Source organism: Nyctereutes procyonoides, unplaced genomic scaffold (genome assembly GCF_905146905.1).
Source record: "Nyctereutes procyonoides isolate TBG_1078 unplaced genomic scaffold, NYPRO_anot_genome, whole genome shotgun sequence".
NCBI lineage: Eukaryota > Metazoa > Chordata > Mammalia > Carnivora > Canidae > Nyctereutes > Nyctereutes procyonoides.
In genome coordinates this window covers 42,842,928-42,866,380 of record NW_026575030.1, presented here as the reverse complement: position 1 = coordinate 42,866,380, position 23,453 = coordinate 42,842,928, and the positions used below count along the sequence as shown (strand labels likewise).

Sequence of the window (23,453 nt, the reverse complement as noted above, 5' to 3'; positions counted from 1 at the left end):
GTTTTTGTTTTTGTTTTTGTAATTGGTTTTGTTGAGAAACTGTGAGAACAAATAGAGTTCATCAGGTTACTAGCCAGTGCAGATCAAGGTTTTTATGAGGCCTGAGCTTATACAATTTAAGGGGCCCTCTCTTAGGAAAAGAATACAAAATTACTGATATAAAATTAGGTATGAAAGTAGTTGTTTTAAATAAGAAATCACAGCAGTACTGATGCAAACACAGGAATTCTAAAAGTTTTTATTTTACTTATCCCCATCCAATAAGAAAAACATATATATGGTTCCTTGAAAACTATATAAAATGCACCTTCTACTGTGTTCCTACAGGAAAAATGGGAAGCTAATTCTCTGCTTATAGTTTTATATTTTTGATAATTGGAAGGATTTTCCACTGGTTTCATGCATCCCAAACCTGGTTTCTCCTCCAGTGCCCATATAGTTCTAGGGAAGTGTACTACACATACATTTGTACCATGATCTACAACCTCTGGCCCTTCACAGTTGGTCAGAATGTCTGGTGAGTTGGCAGAGGGTGGTAGGAGAGTATTCCTGGTAGCAGTCCTACACTAGGACAGCTAGCAGTAATTTAACTGTAGACTGCATGATTATGAACCACTCCATTAGACTCAAAATTAAATGTATGTTTAATCAACTTCCTGTAACTGGATTCCCAAAACGTTCACTTCCACTTCAACACCATTCACTACAGAGTATGTGAAAGAGGTGAATTCTGAGTAGAAATAGACAGTGGTCTATTTATTTTAACCACAATATATCTTTCTTTTGCAAATTTTCTAAGAAAAAAATAATCACATGATCCATTGCCAGGGGCCTTCCCAGGGCCTAGAAGGGGTTCATGCAAACAAGTGCTTTGAAGCTTAAGGAAATTGCTGGGAAATTGGACTTCCAATACTTCTCATAAAGAAGATGAAGGCAGGGATTGAAGCAAAGAGGAAATATGTGCAGCTTTTTAATTTTGCTTGCTCTTTTTGCTTTGAGTTGAAAAGGGACAATATACTTGACCCTTTTATTGGAAGAATTCAACCAGTTCCATCTGGTGGTATCTTTTTTTTTTTTTTAATGAATACTCTCAGGGAGTAGGAGATGAGGCTACCCCGTCTTGTTGTCTCCACTTCACAGGCCCTGTCAGCCACTGGGAGTAATTAGCGTAGGCCTGGCTTAACCTCCTCAAATGCCAGCAGTTCTAGAGGAACCCGGGAGCTGGAGCCAGGCTGGGTAGGTTGGGCCTTATACTTCTCTTTTAATACTCTCTTAATGGAAATCACAGAACTAGCATCCTTTTTTTTTTTTTTTTTTTATTTCCAGAAAAGCAGTTTTTCTCTTTTGGAACCAAAAAACATAACAGGCAAAAGAAACAACTAATTTATTCAGCCTACAGTGATATGAGATGATCTCATTTTATACCTTAAAAGGTTTCAGATGAAATAATTTTTGGCTCAGAAAGTAACTCAGATTTGGAGCATTTTGTTAACAAGGTATTTTAAATATATCTGATGGGTTTTTGTTGCATAAGAGTCACATACCTTTAAAAATGTGTTATTTTCAGCTAGATTGCTTAAATACAGACTGTGCTCTTCAGTTATCAGAGTCTGGGCAATGGAGGAATAAAGAGTTCAGAATTTTCTTTTAAGGCATTATTGGAGTTTTAAATATTTCAGGATTTGATCTCAACATTTATTTATTTGTATTTTACCCATTTTATCTTAAAGTGACTTTTAAAGTTAATAAAAGAAGATTTGTGTAAGTGGTTTAATGTTTTACACATAGAAATAATATTACGTTTATAATGAAAATGTAAATGAAACAGTAGGTATGGGGAAGTACTTTTTACTTTAATCAACACTGGGCTAAGTACTTGGGACACTCATGTGTACCCCCACAGTGTTATTGTTCCCCAGAGAGAAAGCCTAACATTTTTGCAATACCTGCACACACTATATGGAAGAATAAAATTATATGCTGATTTACAAGGTAAGTATAGAAATGCTGTGACAACAAGAAGGAGAAGGGCTATGTAGTCAGCCAAGATCCCAGATGAAGATGAGTTGGAGGATAGGATGCTAAGAGAAAGGAGACTCCATGGATAGAAACAACTATAAGAAATTTCATAGAACTAAAGGTGGCTTTAATGGAGAAAGAAATTGCTCAGGTGGGGTTGCCAGATTTATTAGCAAATAAAATTACATGCCACCTCATTAAATTCAAATTTCAGATAAACAATGAATAATTATAATACTATATAGATATCTCTCATGCAACATATGGGTCACACTTAGACTGAAAAATTATTTGGTAATTTTTGTATTTTTGTATTTAATCTGGCAACCTTATTCAGAGAGCTTTTATTTTTGAAGACTCCGTCACGGCCTGGGTTGAATTTCTAAATTCTGCATTTCTCTGAACCCATTTGTCTTCCTGGCTCTTCTAGTCAAGACACCAATGAAAGGGGTACCCCAGCAGCAAGATGGTACTCTGGTCTGGTCCACAGCCAACCACATGCCTGTTGGCTTTTCCAGCATAATAATTTTGGGCTTCCTGAAGAAAAGGATGGATTTCCTTTAAGTATTACTTTTAACTTTTTCGTTGTGAAATCATTTTAGATTCACATGCAATTGTAGGAAACAGTATACAGTGAAATCACATATATCCTTTACCCAGATTTCCCCAGTGGTCACAACTTGCAAAACTATATGTATATGTAAATGGTAACACAAGGATGTTGTGATTGATACAGTTAAGATACGGAACATTTCCATCCTCATAAGAATCCTGCTTGTCGCTCTTTTGTAGCCACACCCACTCCTGAACCCAACCCTTTCCTTGAGGCCACTGTGCTGTTCTCCATTTCTCTCATTTTGTCATTTCAAGAATGATGTATAGATAGAATCACACAGTATGTAACCTTTTGGGATTGGCTTTTTTTCAGTAAGCATAATTCTCTGGAATTTACCAAGGTTGCTGTGTGTATTAATAGTTTATTCCTTTTTTTTTGAAGATTTTATTTATTTGAGAGAGAGAAAAATCATGAGCAGCGGGAGGGGCAGAGGGAGAAGCAGACTCCCCTGATGCAGGGCTCGATCCCAGGACTCTTAAGATCATGACCTGAGCCAAAGGCACTTAACCAAGTCAGCCATCCAGGCTCCCCCAACCTTTTTACTGCTGATTAGTATTCTATAGTATGGATATATCACAGTTTGTCTAACCATTCACCTATCAAATGACATCTGGGTTTTCTCTAGCTTTTGGCTATTATAAATAATAAAGCTGCTTGTAAACATTTCTGGACAGTTTGTTGTATAAACTTAAGTATTTGTTTCCCTGGGATAAATGCCCAGGAGTGCAGTTGCTGTGTTGTATAGAAGTCGCATGTTTAATGTTTTAAGGAACTGCCAAGCTTATTTCCATTTGTGAAATATATCTTCTGTTCCCAGTTGCAGTGAATGAAAATCCAGTTTCTCTACATCCTCACCAGCATTTGGTGTTGGCACTATTTTTAATGTTAGCCATTGATAGATTTGTACTCATACCTTGTAGCTTTAATTACCATTTTGCTAGTGGTTAATGATACAGAACATATTTTCATGTACTTATTTACTTTTCAATGAATGCCTGTTCATGTCTTTTGCCATTTCCTAATTAATTGTCTAGCTTTTAATGTTCAGTTTTTAGAATTCTTTATATTGTCTAGATACTGGTCTGTCCTTTATTATATATGTGGTTGCAAATATTTCTCCCACTCTGTAGCTTGTTTTTTCATCCCATTAGCAGGGTCTTTGCAAAGCAGAAGTTTTCAATTTTGATAAAGTCTAACTTATCAATAATTCTTTTTATTGATTATACTTTTAGTTGCAAAAGTAAGAACTTTTTTTTTAAGATTTTATTTATTTATTCATGAGAGACACGGAGAGAGAGGCAGAGACCCAGGCAGAGGGAGAAGCAGGGTCCATGCAGGGAGCCTGACATGGGACTTGATCCCAGGTCTCCAGGATCACGCCCTAGGCTGAAGGTGATGCTAAACCACTGAGCCACCCGGGCTGCCCGCAAAAGTAAGAACTTTAGTTGCTTAACCCTAGAGCCTAAATATTTTCGTTTTTTTTCTAAAGGTTTTAGGTTTTACATTTTACATTTGAGTTTGTGATCCATTTTGACATAAGTTATGTATAAAGTGTGAAACCTAGGTAAGGGTTAATTCTTTTGCCTGTGGATTTTTTTCCCTATTTATTGAAAAGGTGCCTTTGTTAAAAATCAATTGAATGTATTTGGTCTTTTTCTGGGTCTGTATTCTATTCCATTCATCTATGTGTCTATTCCTATACCAATACCACACAGTCTTGATTATTGTAGCTATATACTATGTCTTGAAATCATTTTAACTATTCTAGTACCTTTCCCATTGTACATAAATTTTAGAATAATCTGTATATACCTACAGAAGAATCTTGCTGGGATTTTGACAGAAATTATGTTAAACTTGTATGTCAGTTTGGGGAAAACTGGCATCTTTACCATGGTTAGTCTTCCAGTCTATGAACATGATATGTCTCCTTCTTTATTTAGTTCTTCTTTGATTTCTTGCATCAGTGTTTTATAGTCTTCAGCATGCAAGTCCTATGCATGTTTTCTTAAATTTACACTAAAGTGTTATAGGGTTTTTTAAGCAATTGTAAATGGTATTGTATTTTTATTTTGGGGGTTCATATGTTCATTGCTAGCATATAGAAATAAAATATTTAATAAAATATCAGTAAAGATAATATTTATCTTCTATTCTGCAACTTTGCTAAACTCAGTTCTAGCAGGGTTTGGGGGTTTCGGAGAAAGTTTTTTAGATTCCTTGGGATTTTCAATGTAAAAAATCATGTCATCTGCAGATGGGAGCAGTTTAATGTCTTCCATTCTGATGTACATGCCTTTCATTTCCTTTCTTGCCTTATTACACTGATTAAAAGTTCTAGCACTATATTGAATAATTCTGGTCAGAGCAGACATCCATGCTTTGTTCCCTATCAGAGAGAAAGCATTCAGTCTTTCATTTATATTAAGTATAATATTTGCTGTAAGTTTTTTTATACATAGTGTTTATCAGTTTCTCTTAAATTTGTTGTTATTTTACGTCTTAGAATATGACTGTCTTAGGATATGTTCCATAACATTTAGAATGAATATTCTGTTGAATGCAATATTGAGTGCAAATGTTGATCAGATCCTGTTGGTTAATGTTTATCACTTAGGTCTTCTATATGTTTGCTGATTTTCTGGCTACTCATTCTCAGTTCTTGAGAGAGGACGGTTGAAGTTTGAACTAAACAGTATTTTTGTCTGCTTCTTCTTTCATTTCTATCAGTTTTTGCTTCCTATATTTTGCAGCTCTGTTATTTGTTGCATACACATTAAGGATTGCTATGTCTTCTTGGCAGATCCAACCTTTTATCATTATATAATGTCCTTCTCTTTCTCTGGTAATTTTCTTGACTCTGAACTCATCTGATATTAATATAGCTACTCTGCTTTCTTTTGATCAATAGTTGTATGTTGGGGTGCCTGGGAGCTCAGTCAGTTAAGCGTCTGCTTTCAGCTCAGGTCATGATCCCAGAGTCCTGGGATGGAGCCCCACATGGGGCTCCCTGCTCAGTGGGGAGCCTGCTTCTCCCTCTCCTTCAGCTCCTCTCCCCTGCTTGTGCTCTCTCTCTCTCTCTTTCTCACCCTCGCTCTCTCTCTCCCTCTCAAATAAATAAAATCTTTTAAAAAATATTTATATGTTATACTTTTTCCATCATTTTGCATTCAACTTAGTATGTTGTTATATTTGAGGCAAGTTTCTTGTAAATAGCATATAGTTAGGTCATGTTTTCTAATCTCTGTCAATCTCTACTTTAAATTTGCATTTTAGGCCATTTACATTTAATGTAATTATTAATATGTAAGGGTTTAAATCTACCATTTTATTCTGTTTTTGGTTTTTTTGGGGTTTTTTTTGTTTTTTTTTTTGTTTTGTTTTTTTGTTTTGTTTTTTTTTTTTTTTGCTGTGTGTTGTTTCTATTTTTCTTTCCTGCATTCCTGTGGGTTACTTGAACATTTTTAGAATCCTATTTTGATTTATCTCAGTGTTTTTTATTGTATCCCGTTGTATGGCATCTTAAGTGATTTCTAAAACCACTGGGGTAGGGTCACCAGAGTGGCTCAGTGGTTGAACTGAGCCTTTGGTTCAGGTCATGATCCTGGGGTCCTGGGATGGAGTCCCGCATTGGGCTCCCCGTAGGGAGCCTGCTTTTCCCTCTGCCTATGTCTCTGCCTCTCTGTCTCTCATGAATAAATAAATAAAACCTTAAAAAAAAAAAATTAGGGTAAGTGCAGCCTTTTTACCACTGGGCAAAATGGAAAGTTATGACTCTCTACCAGCCCTCCTGTAACACTATCTTAGCGGGGAGAGAGCAGTACACTTCATTATTGCCCAGAGGAGATGGAATTCAAGGCTTACCATGTGGTCTCTATTGATACTGCAATGGTAGTGGTAATGATGGGAGGGGGGGAATAGAGGTTTGTTATTACCTTTAAGGGATGAAATTCCCTTTGGGAGTTAAATCCCTGCTTGATCATCTCTGATACCACTCTGGTGGGAGGTGGAGGAAGAGTTAAGGTGCCTCATCACAGCCTGACAAGGGTGGAAGTCTGGGATCCCCACTCAGCCTCTGCTATTGGGGGCAAGGCCAGTTTTTTAGTGCTTGGAGTCAAATAGTTATTATCTTTTTTTAAAGATTTTATTTATTTATTCATGAGAGACACACGGAGAGAAAGAGAGAGAGGCAGAGACATAGGCAGAGCGAGGAGAAGCAGGCTGCATGCAAGGAGCCTGATGCGGGACTAGATCCTGAAAATCCAGGATCATGCCCTGAGCCAAAGGCAGACACACTCAATCACTGAGCTACCCAGGTGTCCCCAAATAGTTATTATCTAAACATTTTTAGTCTTGCTAGGTTGCCTCTTCCCTGGTCATTTTGTTAAATAGAACAGCCGTTCATTGGGGCTTTTTTGGTCTGCCCCCATTGGCATTTCCAAGTTACTGACTTCTTTAACCCCAAGCCTGAGATAATAAAGCAAAAAGAAAACCCATGGAGCTAACTGATATGTTGTCCCTTATACCTCAAAGTCCCAAAGTGCCTACTTCTCTCCATCTTTCAGAGACTGCCTATGTTTGTTTTATTTATAAGGTCCAGGATTTTTAGCTGTACACAGCAGGAGGAATAGGGAAAAATACTACAACTATTACTAGTACTACTAGTAGTATCTTTCCAAAAGCAGACGTTCCATAAATACTTCTAATGCCAATATAATCATTTAAAATGATTATATTAATCTACCTGCTATTACTCCATAGGAAGAATCTTTTTTTTTTTATGCTATACAGATAAAAGTACATGTCTTAATCAGGGTTCTCTAGATAAACAGAACTAATAGGAGATACATATTTATATCTATATATCTGTATCTATCCATATATAAAATAAGGACTTGGCCTATGCACTCTTTGACGCTGGCAAGTCCCAGCATCTGCAGTGTGAATTGGCAAACTGGAACCCAGGTTCCTCAATCTTAATCACAAGGCCTGAGAACCAGGACAGCTGATGGTGTAGTTCTAGTCTGAAGGCTGGCAGGCTGTCAATGCAGGAAGAGCTGATGTTGCAGTTCAAGTCCAAGGCAGAAAAAATTCTCTTACTCAGCAGAGGGTCAGCCTTTTTTGCTTTTTTGTTCTATTCAGGTCTTCATCTAATGAGGCCCACCCACATGAGGGAAGGCAATCTGCTTTATTCAGTCTACCATTCAAATGTTAATCTAAGGTTGGGCATTTGACGGGATAAGCACTGGGTGTTATACTATATTTTGGCAAATTGAACTCCAATAAAAAAAAATACCAAAATAAAATAAGTAAGTAAATCAAACAAACAAAACAAAACAAATGTTAATCTCATCCAAAAACACCCAGAATGTTTCACCAAATATCTGGGTACTCTGTGACCCAACCAAGATGACACATAAAATTAAATACCACAGTATGCAAACACTTTAAACCACAGTGGGGTGCCTGGGTGGCTCAGTTGGTTAAGCCTCTGCCTTCAGCTCAGATCTTTATTCCAGGGTCCTGGGATGAAGCCCCACTTCGGGCTCTCTGCTCAGTAGAGGTCTGCCTCTCCCTCTCCCTCTGCCCCTCCTCTCTGCACATGTGCACTCTTTCTCTCTCTCAGATAAATAAAATCTTTAACCATTTTTAAAAATAATAAATAAATAAAAGCACAGGATTACCAGATTGGTTTATTTGGACCTAAATATGAATTCTGACCAAGATTGCTTACAAATTCACATTTTGGACTGACATATATATATATATATGTCAATATATATATATTATATAGAGAGAAATTCAAAGAGAACGAGTAAAGACCTTTTAAAGATTCAAAAATGTGTTTAAAGAGAGTAACGACTTGTTGGGAAAACTGGACAGCAACATACAAGAAGAATGAAACTGAACCTCTTTCTTACACCATACACAAAAATAAATTCAAAATAGATGAAAGACCTAAATGTGAGACAGGAAGTCATCAAAATTCTAGAGGAGAACACAGGCAGAAGCCTCTTTGACCATGACAGTAGCAGCTTCTTTCTAGACACATTGCCGGGGGCAAGAGAAAGAAAAGCAAAAATGAGCTATTGGGACTTCATCAAGCTAAAAAGCTTCAGCTTCTGCACAGTGAAGGAAACAGCAAAGGCAGCCTACAGAATGGGAGAGATAAATGCAAATGACATATCGCATAAAGGGTTTGCATCCAAAATCTATAAACAATTTATCAAACCCAACACCCGAAAAATAATCCAGTTAAGAAATGGGCAGAAGACATGAATAGACATCTTTCCAAAGAAGACATCCAGATGGACAAGAGACACATGAAAAGATGCTCAACATCACTCATCATCAGGGAAACACAAATCAAAACCACTATGAGATGCCAACTTAGACTTATCATAATGGCTATCATAATTAACAACATATGAAACAATAGGTGTTGATGAGGATGAGGATAAAGGGGAGCCCTCTTACACTGCTGGTAGGAACGCAAACTGGTGCACCCACTCTGGAGAACAGTATGGAGGTTCCTCAGAAAGTTAAAAATAGAGCTACCCTGTGATCCAGCAATTGCACTACTAGGTATTTACCCAAAGGACACAAAAATGTACCCCAAGGTACATGCATCCCGATGTTTATAGCAGGATTATCAACAATAGCCAAACTATGGAGAGAGCCTAAGTGTCCATTAGCTGATGAATGGATAAAGAAGAGGTGATATAACACACACACTAGAATACTACTTAGCCGTCAAAAAACGAAGTCTTGCCATTTACAACAAAATGGCTGGAGCTATGTATTATGCTAATAAGCAAAATGTCAGAGAAAGACAAATACCATATGATATCAATCACATATGTAATTTAAGAAAAAAAAACAGATAAACATATAGGAAGGGGGGAAAGAAAAAAGGGGGAAGGGAAATAAACCATAGGAGATTCTTAACTATAGAGAACAAACAGGGTTGATGGGGACAAGTTGAGTGAGAGATGGGCTAGATGAGGGATGCGTATTAAGGAGGGCACTTGTGATGAGTGCTGGGTGTTGTATATAAGTGATGAATCATTGAATTCTGTTCCAGAAACTGATATTGCATAGTATGTTCACTGACAAAAATTTAAATTAAAAGGAAAAAAAAACACCTCGCAATAGAGATTTAAAGCAAAAATAAATAAAGAGAGCAACCACTAGAGGCACCTTCGTGGCTCACTTGGTTAAGCATCTGCCTTGGGCTCAGGTCAATGATCCCAGGGTCCTGGGATGGAATCCTACATCGGGCTCCCTGCTCAGCAGGGAGTCTGCTTCTGTCTCTCACTCTCCCTCTCTTCTCTCTCTCTCTCTCTATCCCTCTCTTATTCCCTCCCACTCTCTCTATCTTTTTCAAATAAAGAAATAAATAAGATCTTTAAAAAAGAAGAAGTGAAAACAACCACTAAAATCCAGAAGGCAGTATGGCATTATGGGAAGTAAGAGACTATGAATGCTGTGTTTCTTCAGCAGAGCTTTATAAACAGAAAAACTGTTGAAACTTTTATTTTTCCTGATTCTAAGAGTATGAATATATTTTTTCCATCGTTAAATGATTTTACAAATTCAAAATAAATATTTTTCATGATTTATAATCTCTTTGCCACGGTCTCTTAACATTCCCCCTCGGGCTATCACCCAGGTGTCAAGAGCTACCGTTTTTCAGGGCAGGCAGTATTATTTGTGGAGAAGACTTTGGATTCAAAACAGATCTGGGTTCCCAGCGGTGTGACCTGGGGCAAATTGCTTTACCCCTCTAAAAAGAAATTTCAGTATCAGTAACATCGATGTAAGTGCACCATAATTAAACATTCTCTAAAGTTAGACATCTAGATAATTTTGAGTTTTGCAGTTTTATGAATAAGACTGACATCTTGGTGTTTAAATCTCTATATTTTGGATCGTTTCCATGAATTCAACTACTTAGAAGTAGAATTACTGAGTCAAGGGATAGAACCTTCTAAAAAGGTGGTACCAAGATTGCACTAGCAATGGAAAAAGGAAAGAGAGATGCTTTTCTAATTTTTAAACTTTATATTTCCTAGAAGCATCAGATGGTGAAGGAGGAGGAGACACAGAAATGATGCAGCAGGAGACCGCTCCAGTTCCTGCCCAGTCAAAGAAAACCAAACAGGTGACAGTACTATAGGAGTCACAACTGTTAGAATCTGGAATCAGCATCTTCTGCCTCTCTACAACATGCCCTGTTCTTTAACATCAGTTGTTGGTGAAATTTGAGGAAAACATTTATCTTCTTTGCCTTGGAAAACACTGTGCTTCGTTAATGATAAACAAGCAAGGTCTATTTTCCCCCTAATGTTTTTTTTACAACATAAATGTATTTTACAATGATTATATCTTAGATTCTTGTACCACATTTTTACCAAGGATCCAGTAGTACTCTTTTCAGTGCAGTTCCTGGGAAAAGACAAACAGCATAAAAATATGTAAGATGACCTCTCTGCCATGCTGCCAGTAGGCTCCCCGGGTCTCATGTCTACCTAGCATCATGGTCCACTGCATGAATATTTATCAGGGGATTTCTACCCTGATATTACCAACAGTGGTCATTTGATATATGTTACTTCACATCCATTTGCAGCTTTTTCACATTGTGTGGCCCTCAAACCTGGTTGGTAACCATGTGTGATTTTTTTTGAAGGATCATCTCTTGCCAGACTAAAATTATCATCTACTTCATAGCAATGATTTGTGGTCTTATCATTATTTTAAGTAGCTCTAAACTCATTCCACAAGAGGGTGATGCTCTCCAGTTTGTAACCAGGCCCAGAATAATTGTGAGAGTCAGTTTACCTACAAGGTGTATGACCTTGAGCAAGCTAAACTCTGTGCCTCAGTCCCCTTATTGGTAAAATGGTGATAATAAGTATATTTTCCTCACAGAGTTATTTCCTTAACAAATAGCTGATACTTGTTAAGTACTTCAAACAGAGGTTGGCAAAGAGTAAGCACCAAAGTGATCATTATTATAGTAAATGACACTTCATCTTTTTTATTTTGTTCTTTTTTTCCTAGCGGGATGGGGGAATACAGAAGATATACATACTTAATATGTAATCATTGACATTTTCTCTCCAGCCATTAAATATTTTTGTCCAAGGCCCTATATCAGTTTTAGCTTTTGTTTTTCCTTTTTGCTATTATTTTATTTTACTTTTTTTACCCAACTATAATTAACATACAGGATTATATTAATTTCCTGTGTACAATATAGTGATTCGACAATTCTATGGATTACTTACTGCTCACCATCATAAGGGTACTCTTAATCCCCTTTACCTATTTCACCCATCCCTACCCACCTCGCCTTTGGCAACCAACAGTTTGTTCTCTGTAGTTGAGAGTCTGTTTTTTGGTTTGTATCCTTTTTTTAGTAGCATGTTATATAGCCATCATGTGTCTTTTTTTTCCTTTTATTCCTTTGTTTTGTTTCTTAAATTCTATATATGAGTGAAATCATATGGCATTTTTCTTTCTCTGACTGACTTGTTTCACTTAGCGTTATACCTCCAGGTCCATCCATGTTGTTACAAAGGACACGATTTCATTTTTTTTTTTTTTGTGGCTGAATAATATTTCAGGGTATGTGTGTGTGTGTATGACATCTTTTTCCCTTCATCTATGGATGGACACTTGAGTTGCTTCCACTCTTGGCTATTATACATAGTGCTGCAGTAAACATAAGGGTAGACAGATTTTTTCTTGTGTTTGTTTTCTGGTTTCATACCATTGTAGTCAGAAAAGATGTACGATATTATTTTAATCTTTCTTTGGGTCATTTTCTGTGTTCATTGCACTGATGTGGCTGCTATTTGGGGGTATATCCATGGGATGAAGTGATCTTCTTACTGCCACCTTCCCAGAGTCCCTCCTCCGTTTTAGTTTCAACCATTCCTTCAGAGGATTACAGGTTAACATCTTTAATCTTTTGATTTATTTTACCAAGGTGGAGTTTAATCTTACCTTAGCTTATCCTGCTGACCACACCATAGTCATGCCTTCTTTGACCTTTGCCTCTGTAGTACTCACCTGCAGAACTTGTTTCCAAATATCTTTCTTTAGACCCCCGCTGACTTTCTTTTTCCTTTCTTTCTTAATTTTCTTCTTCTAGTTTCTCATTTTTTTCAAGACTCACTACAGAAAAACTAAATTTGCCCAAGTATCTACCTTTACTTCTTCTTATTACCTTTTTAGATACATTGCTAAACTTCCATCTTTTTTAAGCTCCCTCCTTGGCTCTTCTATTCCCACAACCATCAAGTTAGATAAATGGCAGGGAATCATAGGAAGAATAGGAAAAGTGGGAAAGGAGAAAGTGAAATACATTCCCCGTTTCTGTGAGCATTCACCTATCTTTTGCCAACCTAGGTTTCAACAATAATAAAGATCATTTATTGAGCACTCACCACATGCACTGTGCAAGACACCATGACTCAAATGGTCCTATGAAGTAGGGGATACCCTATGTACTGTGAGGTAGGGAGTACCCCATTTTACAAATTACCTGAGGCTCACAGAGATGGGTTCTGGGATGGCTGGCTGTGAGCCAGGTGCTGAGGATGCTTTTCACTAGTCCCTTTTTCACCTGTCCCTTCTCTTTCAATTTATGAAAATCAAATTCACCATGTCCTCATGTGCTTTGTTGGTCATGCCATTGCTACTTTCTGCCAAGAAAAAAAATTATGAAAGCTTAAAATTGTACTGCCCGTTTTAACCACCTTCCTCTTGCTCTAATTTCATTCACTACCAAATTATCTTAAAGAATCCAAGTCTTAGGTAAACAGAATACACTGACCCCTTTCTCCAAGTCTGTTCTAATTGCTCTGGCCAGGGAACTCACAGGGAAATCTTATGGCCCACTGCCTCATAGGAGTGCTCTGCATCTAGCTCCTGGTGTGCATCTCCACAGCACCACCTAGCATAGACCCTCACCCCAAATTGACACTTATTATTTGTGCAATGAAAGAATGGATAACTATACCAAGATCCTCGTTTTCTCACCACTCCTCCCATCTCAGCTCTTTGTGTCTCCACTTACAAGCCATCTACTACCCACAGGAGTCTCTTAGACTCTGATGACTCAGGGTCCCTCTTCCAGCCCCCTTCTTGATTGAGGGTGATCTCTCTTCCACTGCCCCTGACTGCCCAAACAGCCCCTCTTGCTCTTGCTCCTCTGTGGGTTCCCATCCTCTCTCTCTCTACAGCTACCCTTCTCTCCCTCTGGAAATCATCTCACCACCCCAAGGATGACCTTCTTATGGGCAGACTGACCTTTCTTGAATCCTTCTAGAGTTGTTGACATATATAGAGCTTGAGTCTCCAACTAGTTCATAAGCGCCTTGGGGGCCAGGGTTTCTTTTGTGTTCACTACAGAACCTAGCACAATGCTAGGCACTTCAGTCCTTTGACAGATGTAACAGGGTATTTGTTTTTTAATAGTAACTATTAAATTTTTTTCTCTGGATCAAAACAAAAGAAGAGCACCTGGGTGGCTCAGCGGTTGATCCTAGGGTCCTGGGATCGAGTCTCGCATCGGGCTCCCCATAGGGAGCCTGCTTCTCCTCGTGCCTATGTCTTTGCCTCTCTCTCTCTCATGAATAAATAAAATCTTTTTTAAAAAGTATTTTGTGCTATATTTAAGTTTTGAATTTTTTTCCAATATTTTGTTGCTTTGCTATTCTTTCTTTTTTAGTTTTTTTTTTTTTTTTTTTTTTTTTTTTTAGAGAGAGAGAGAGAGAGAGAGCACACATGCACAAGTGGCGGGGGGTGCAGAGGGAAAGGAAGAAGCAGACTCCACACTGAGCAGGGAGCCCAATACAGGGCTCAATCCCACGACCCTGAGATCATGACCTGAGTCACAGGCAGATGCTTAACCAACTGAGCCACGCAGGTGCCCTGCTTTACTGTTCTTTAAGAGTTTTTTTTTATACTTGTATAGGAATTTCCTGGCAATAAGCTGCCAACTTTAATCCTTTAATCTACGTTTCGGCTTAAATATCAACAGGTAAGAATATGTGTTGAGTTAGATGGTATTCCCTCCTTTACCGTAGCTGAGCTTCACATTTCTATTACTGAGTCCATGCCTCCCATCTGTCCAGTATTTCAAGCAGCAGATTTATAACTTTATAAAAGTTTTTTACCCATGCAACTACATCATCTGTAGCAACCATTTCACATCTAAATAATCATCCTTGGCCTCCTTCATAATGTAAGTATAAAGATTGCCAATGCTTCTTTTTTTCCAGATATTGCTTCCAAAAAAATGATGAATTCCCCTACTTGTAGGGATTGCATCACCCTCTTCTCTCCTCAACACCAGTCACTTCAGAGCCAACCCTAGTGACTTTGTAATTATGGTTCCCAGAATATAATTCCTTATGAGGGGTTTTGTGACTTTGCATTGATGCCTCCATGATGTCAATCGCCGTGGTTCCATGACCCATCCTCTTCCCTCAGAGACCACACTGGACATCTGTTTTTTTAAGGTAGCCTTTTGCTTAACTCTTCAGATCATAAAATACTCTTTAGTAAAAGTACTTATCCCTTTCCTTCTTTACTCACCTTTCTCAACTGTTATATTTTCTTAATATTTATTTATTTGAGCATTGATCATTTCATCTCTTTCCCACTCTTCATCTTCAAGATTGTTCTTGGGACAGGCTCCAGTCAGTTTAGCATCTGACTCTTGATTTCAGCTCAGGTCATGAGCTTAAGGTTGTGAGACTGAACCCCCACATCGGGCTCCTCACTCAGTGAGGAGTCTGAAGATTCTCCCCCTACTCATGATCACTCGTGCTCTCTTTTTCTCTATAAAATAAATAAAATCTTTTAAAAACAAGATCATTCATGACCATTTTTAAAAAGGACTATGTCCTACCCACTCACTGATTTACCTTCTTCCTTTCCATGCTGCTGTCTCAATTCTGTTCCTCTTTGTATTAATCTACCATTGTATAACAAACACAGATGCTAATAGCTTAAAACAAAAAAAGTATTTATCTCATATTTTCTCTCATCTCACAGGCATGGCTTAGCTTGGTGCCTCTGGCTATATGTCTCTTATCAGGTGCCAAAACTGTAGGCTGGAGTTGGAGGACTTGACCTCCTTATTGGCAGGCCTCAGTTCCTGACCATGTGAGCCTCCACAGGGCTGCCTCACCTTGCCACTGGCTTTCCTCAGGCTAAGTGACCCAAGCAGAAGAAAGTAAGAGCTACATAAGACAGAAACCAGTCTTTTTATAACATAATCTCCAAGCTGGCATCTAATCACTTCTGCATTACTCTGGTAGAATCAAGTCAGTAGGGGCACCTGGGTGGCACAGTCCAACTCTCAGTTTCATCTCAGATCTTGATCTCCCGGTCTGGGATCAGGCCCTGCATCAGGTTCCTTGCTCAGCGCAGCATTAGCTTAAGTTTCTCTTTGCCTCTCCCTCTGCCCCTTCTGTCTCTTTCTTTCTCTCTCACAAATAAATAAATCTCAAAAAAAAAAAAAAAAGATAGAAAGAAAGAAAAAAGAATTAAGTCAGTTATTCAAAATGTGGGAATGAATACCTGGAGATCATTGGTAGCTCTCTTGGACTCTGGCTTCCTTGGTCTGACCTCTGGCCCCTGTGATTTATATCCCTCCTCTGTGCATATGTTCACCCCTCACAAGGAAAGCAAAAGTCCATTCCCTTTACAGCATAAGCTCAGTGTCTAGAATTTCATTATGTATATCAGGTTCAGGGACATTTGAGGGTCCTCAGGTTTAGTACCTTAAGTACATTTCTTCTCAACTTGTGAAACAAAAGAAAAGAAATACAGGCATGGAATAACCTTCATAGACATTTCTATTCAAGTATTTGGCACAAGGAGTCATTGGTCTCACAGCTTTTGAAAATGTTGGGAGTTTCTTTATTAAGTCTTAAGGCCCAGGTTCCTAAGGTTCTTCTGTGATTCTCAGCTCTACTTTTGGGGTTCCTTGTGTTGCCCTCTGAGTCCTCCTTCCCTTTATTTTGTCTTTAAGATTTATTTTTTTATTCATGAGAGACAGAGAGAGAGAGAGGCAGAGACGCAGGCAGAGAGAGAAGCAGACCCCTCACAGGAGCCGGATGTGGGACTCTACACTGAATCCCAGGGTCACAGCCGGAACTGAAATCAGCCACCCAACTACTGACCCACACAGGTGTCCCCCCCCCTTTTTTTTTAATGGAAGGTAGCATGTATTTGCAATTAAAAAGTTCTTTCAGCCTGCTTCTTGACAGTAGAATTCTCAGGGTTCAAAGACCTTGCCTCATTTTATTCCACCTCTCACCTTCTCAGCTCAAACTAGAGATGTATTTCTGAATATATAACGCCTTTAAGAATTTTGTAGGTCTTCTTGTGGTTCTTCTTATGGTTTACTCCATTGAGCAGAAATCACAACCACAAATCTTTTCCAGTAAACTTTCTTTTCTGTGGGCCCCTGCTTAGACAACTGAGGGACAACTGAAGCTTCCTAGAGGCATATTTGAGAGAATCTGTGAGACACAATTTTAATTTCTTTAAAGAGCTTTTATGTGACTGAATAGTACTCTGAGGTACCACCTTTGTTCTTTCTGAGGTCTTAATGGGTTTGTACTCATATACCTTGACTTCTTTGATAGTCCTTTCAATTTAACTTCTTCCTTTTCCACTTTACTATGAGCCACAAGAAGAACTTAGGTGAAACCTTAAATACTATTTGGATCTCCTTTGCTGAATCCATTAGATCTCCTTTGCTGGATCCATTAGACACATTTCTATTTTCCACATAACTGCAGAAAACAGTATTGCTAAACGTTGTATCACGACATAACAAAGATTCTCTTCCTCCAGTTTCCTATAAGATTTTCTTCACTTTCTTCAGGCCCTCACCCTCAGTGACCTCAAAGTACAAAATTTTACATTGTGCTCAGAAATGCTATTCATCCATCAATCACCTACTTTTTGATACATTTCAAAGTAATTGGTAAAGTCAGTGGACTCCTCCCAGACACTTCCACATGTAAATCACTAACTTAATTCAGTATTTAAAGATCTTCTTTTTTCCTTTGGAGATAAGTTAACATACAATCAAATGCATAAATGTCACAGGTACCATTCACAGAGTTTTAACAAATTCATACAATTTTGTAACACAAATCCCTACAGTTTAAAAAACATTACTATCACCTCATTACTATCACCCCAAAATCCTTTCATGCCACCTCTGAATCACTTTCCAAACTCCATGCCCCAGGGCCTGCCACTGTTCTGATGTCATGTATATGAAATCATATAGGATATGCTCTTTGTTCAAGCTTTTATTCGGTGCAGTGTTTTTTAGATTCATCCATGCTGATGTATAGTGGTTCATTTTTTTAATTGCTGAGTATATTAGTCTGCTAGGGCTGCCATAACAAAATACCACAGACTGGGAGGCTTAAACAACAGAAATTTATTTCTCACAGTTCTGGAGCCAGGAAGTCCAAGATCAAAGGGTCAACAGGTCTGGTTTCTCCTGAGGCCCCTCTCCTTGGCTTGTAGATGATCACTTTTCTCAGTGTATCCTCACATGGTCTTTTCCCTATGTGTGTCTCCTTGGTGTTTATTCCTTCTCATATAAGAACACCCATCCTATTGGGTTAGGACCCCACCATTAGAACCTCCTTTAGTGTTTATTACCTCTTTAAATTCCCCCATCTCCAAATATAATCACATTGGAGATTGCGGCTTCAAAATACTAATGGGATGGAGGGGGTTACAATTCAGTTCATAACACTTCTTAATATTCAATTATATGAATACTCCACACTTTCTATTTTTCTATTGATGGATACCTGGGGCTACTTACTGTTTGGGCCTATTATTAATAAATCTGCTTTGAACATTAATATACAGTCTTTTTGTGAACACATATTTTTATTTCTCTTGAGTAAAATGCATAGGAGTAGAATTGTTGACTCATATTTAGTTTTATAAAAAATGACATATTTTTTCCAAACCAGTGTACCATTTTTGTACTCCCACCATCCATGTATAAGAGTTTTGGTTGTTTTATATCCTTGTAAATATTTGGAATTATAAGCCTTTTAATTTTAGACATTTTGATGGGTATATACTAAATAACTTTTGACCAAACTCAAAAGAAACTAAAAAGCCAGTTCTAATTTTTTTTTACAATGAACATATTTGTTTTTGTTGTAATATGGTAATTTAATTTTTTTACCGAAGTGATAATAAAACACCATTAAAAGTTTTTCATAAAAAAATAACATCACCTTTCCTACTCTTATCCTAGGGGTTTCTTCAGAGGCAACCACCATCAGCTTTTAGCTGTTTTTCATATTTGCTAACATATAGTTTATACTGCTGTTTTTTTATTTATCAGCTCCTGACATGATCTCTTAACTTCCTGAGACAGCATATGAGGACACAGCTCTCCATCTACCCCATATTCCCCCTCTGACTGCTAATTCTCCTGCTAACAGAGTATCACATTTTGGTTAAAACAGTTGTCACTATCTCACGATTATGACCACGGAACTACTGTTCAGTGCTGAGGGGGAGAATGCTATAATCATTCCTCCTTTCTTACACAACTCTTTGTTTTCATGGCATTAATAATTGCCTCATTTCTTCATTTGCCTAGCTTGCTGTGTTCCTACTGTTAATTGTTTCCATATATTCCAACATCTTTTCCACTTGTCCATGAATAATATTTTCCATATGCTCAAATAGATCATTCATTGTTTTCCTGAAGGCCTCTATGCTCCTATTCCACTCTGAATTGGTTATTCTCTTGGTCTCTTGAGCAATTGAGATTTCTCTTTACTGCCCCTTCAACACTTTTCTGGATTAGTTTCCTTATTTGCTGAATCCCATATCTTACTCTTTCTTGGTTTAGCCCTTTATTTTGCTAGAATACAGCCTTTAGTATCGGTGGGTAGGAAGTCAATTTTTTGAGACCTTAAATACCTGAAAATACCTTTATTTAACTTTTAACTTGACCAATAGTTTGGCTGGGTATAAAAGTCTAATTCTCAAATAAATTTTCCTCATAATTTTGGAAGCATTGTTCCATTAAGTCCTAGCATACCTTATTGCTGTTGCAAGGTCCAACACAATTCTTTTTCCAGACTCTTAGTATTTTGTAACTTACTCTTTCTCTTTTTGGAAATTTTTAGTCATATTTGTCCATGATCTGAAATTTCACAATGATGCTCTTCAGTTTGGATATTTTTCATATTCATTGTATTTTAGACATAATGGGTTTTCAATTTAGAGTTTCATATTGTAGATAGTTTCCTTCAGTTCTGAGAAGCTTCTCTTGTGTTATTTCTTTGATCAGTCCTTTCCCACTGTTTTATATGGCTTCTTTTTCTGTTATACCTTTAATTGGAAGGTTGAATCTCTTAGGCTGATTCTCAATCTAATATTCTTGCCATTTTTCATCTTTTGGGGAGATTTCCTTTATCTTCAAGCTTTCCTCCTACAGTTTTATTCCAGTTTTCTTATTTGTTTTATTTTTTGTTGTTGTTTTGTTTCATGACTGAAATTCTTCCCTTCTCTGTCTGAGAATATTAATTATAATTGTTTTGAATCTTTTATCTTTTTGTTTATTTGCTCTCACTGTTGAACACTTAGCTGTCTATTCATATTAAAAAGAGAGACACTAAAAAGCTGATGAAATTTTTTTTGTATATGTAAGGCTTGTTGATTAGTGAACTTCATAGTAGAGTAGTAGGATAGCAAGCTGTATTTAATATGCCCCCCAAATGTCACTCTCTTGTGATATTTCTTAGTCCATTCACTTTTCCAGAAAAAAAATTCAGTAGTCTCCTTCATATAATATATAAGCCTGGCTCAAGACATTCTGAAACAGGGACAGGAAAAGGAAGGGAATCTCAACCTTTGTCCCATCTTCCCTGTGCCAGATTTCTTGGTCCTCTTGTTCTCTTCAGAGACTAAAACTTCTGTCTGCTGCCAGGAAGAGCAAGATGAGAGGAAGCAGTAATCAGATAGTTGCTTGACTTCCTGGGCAGAAGATATATAGCCCGGTGGGAAGTGGGAAGGAGGCTAATCATTCTAAATATAAACTTTCAACCAATGTTCTTCTTTTAAACCCTTCTGTATCTGTAGTATCTTGTATCTCCAGCTACTGAACCCTTTCAGAGTCCAATAGGTCAACGTCATTTACTGTTAGCTTCCCCCTCTCCAGAAACCTAGGTGCTAGCTCTACCTATCTGCTAAATCACTTCCATCCAGTTTCAACCATTCTCCATTTTCCAAAATATTGTTGAAATCTCTCCACTACAATTGTTCAATACTGATTTCATGGTTCAGGGTATAATTTTTGACACTTTAAGGAATTGAGAATATGCCTTAGATTCTTCACTTAAAGATTAGTTTATTTCATATATATTTCTAAATATTTAAACTACATATTTAAGTTATACTTTAAAAGATCACTAGATTTCATGTAAAGAAATATTACTTATCAACTGTCAAAGACAGACTGTTGAGATTGGTATCCAGAAATGGTTAGCTAGTCTGGCCTGAGTCTTCTGCATCTTTTTACCTAGTTTCTCTTCAGGTAAGCATCAGTATTTGTAAGGTAGCTGGCTAAATTTCAGAATTTTTAGCAAAATGTATTTGTACTTCTTCATAAAGCCATCACCCCTCTATGGAAATTGCCCCCATAAACTTACCTTCTTTACTAGTGCCCAACCTCAACCACATAAGGTAACTGCTCTCAGAAAACAAACAGTATACTGTATTTCTTTTAGGATGATCTAAGAATTTGAATCTAACATTTAACCTCATGCAGTGTGTCTTAACTAAAACAGTTCACCAAGCATGTTTCTTTTTTCCTATGCATGATTCAGAATTATGGTTTTTTTTTTTTAATTTTTATTTATTTACGATAGTCACAGAGAGACAGAGAGGCAGAGACACAGGCAGATGGAGAAGCAGGCTCCATGCACCGGGAGCCCGACGTGGGATTCGATCCCGGGTCTCCAGGATCGCGCCCCGGGCCAAAGGCAGGCGCCAAACTGCTGCGCCACCCAGGGATCCCGAATTACGTTATTTTTTCTTCCAGAATTGAACAGTCCATATCCCTAGAAGCAAGCTTATTTCTAGACTTAATTTATGTCATGTTAGAGTTAATTGACTTTGTAAACCTAACATAAATACAACCCTGCACATTGAACATACTGTTAGAGACCACCCTCATTTGCTAAATAACAAAATGGAACAGGTTGCTACTTCTGATTCCCAAAAAGCTTGATACTGGTGACAAGATACTACAGTATGCCTTGAGAGATCTGCTAATCATATCCAGGCCTTTGCCTTAAGAGCATGAGCTGAGCTGAATGTTACCCTGGCCTGTAATTGGACTCTCATGACCATCTGGCAGCTTCTGTGACATATTAGTGGCCTTGGCCCAGTTTCTAATTGGCATGTACCAGCATCAAATTGGCATGTATCTGCATCCACAAGACAGCTTAACTTTCTAAATAAAAGAGGTCATAATATCTTTCTTTTTAGCTATGATGCAATTGCTTTTGCCAAGTTTTCGTTTTAACTGAGAAGAGGCTAAAATCTCAAGATTCACATGTTACTTTCATCCTAAACCTTTGAATCTGCCTTTCTACTAACTGAAACAGAGTCTAGAAACTGCTGGTCCTGACCCCATGTCTTGAAGAAATTTGTAGATATATAGAGAGATCTACATTATATAGATATATGTATATATCTGACTTTAAGGCATAGGCATTCTTAATCTGCAGGCTGTCTGCAAACTTTAATAAAAAGCTTCATCTGTATTCATTTAAAACAGAGCCAGTAGAGACAAGATTGTTTTAGTTAGTAGCTTACCAGCTTAAACTGAGTACTTTCTAGTTGGAATGGAAACTTAATCCAGGAAAAACTCAGAATAAGTTTTTACTCATATTTTATATCTTTCTTGGCAACTTATTTGAAAATGTTGCATAAAAGAACCAGCACAGGAAACATTCTATATTCCTGCTTATGATTAATAAATATGGAATCCAAGGCATTCTATTTTATAAATCAAGGTCTTAATCCAAATCTCCTGTTTTTCTACATTTGAAAAAAAAAGCCATCAGGGTAAAAATAGCACTAAACTAGATAGGGTATTCAAAGGTCAAGGCAACAGGCAAAATGATTACTCAGAATGTCATTGTGCTGAAACTTTTGTCAGACCATCAGCAGAAACATTCATTTTGCAGTCACTACAGATAAGTAAGGCATTTGGTGTAGCTGGTTTTATAAAAGTGTAAGTAAATAGGTCCTACTTCCATTTTTCAGTGCTTATTGAAAGAGGAAAGGAGGGATCCCTGGGTGGCGCAGTGGTTTGGCGCCTGCCTTTGGCCCGGGGCGCGATCCTGGAGACCCGGGATCGAATCCCACGTCGGGCTCCCGGTGCATGGAGCCTGCTTCTCTCTCTGCCTGTGTCTCTGCCTCTCTCTCTCTCTCTGTGTGACTATCATAAATAAATAAAAATTCAAAAAAAAATTAAAAAAAAAAAAGAAAGAGGAAAGGAGTTAATAACAAAACAGTATACCAATGACGTGGAAATACAGGCTCACGCATTGCTAGTTCATGGAAAATGCCAGTCACAATAGTCAAAAACTTTCTTACTACATCTTAATTTAATCATATCTATTTCTACCTGTATTTTACAAACCTAACCACTGTCTTCAATCTTTAGTACCCTGCAGCGCCACTTCAAACACACATTTTGACCTGAGTTCAAAGATTT

General features: G+C 37.6%; 1 protein-coding gene across 7 annotated transcripts in view; it reads left to right on the top strand.

The window, feature by feature from the left end:
- CMSS1 (cms1 ribosomal small subunit homolog) overlaps positions 1-23,453 on the top strand; it is a 372,389-nt gene that overhangs the window by 331,019 nt on the left and 17,917 nt on the right. For 6 of the 7 annotated variants that reach the window (XM_055315902.1, XM_055315901.1, XM_055315906.1 and 3 more), the window contains one exon: positions 10,711-10,799. In XM_055315902.1, the coding sequence (XP_055171877.1) occupies positions 10,711-10,799 (89 nt within the window). The remainder of the gene's footprint in view (positions 1-10,710; positions 10,800-23,453) is intronic. The other variant, XM_055315903.1, reaches the window with a different exon arrangement.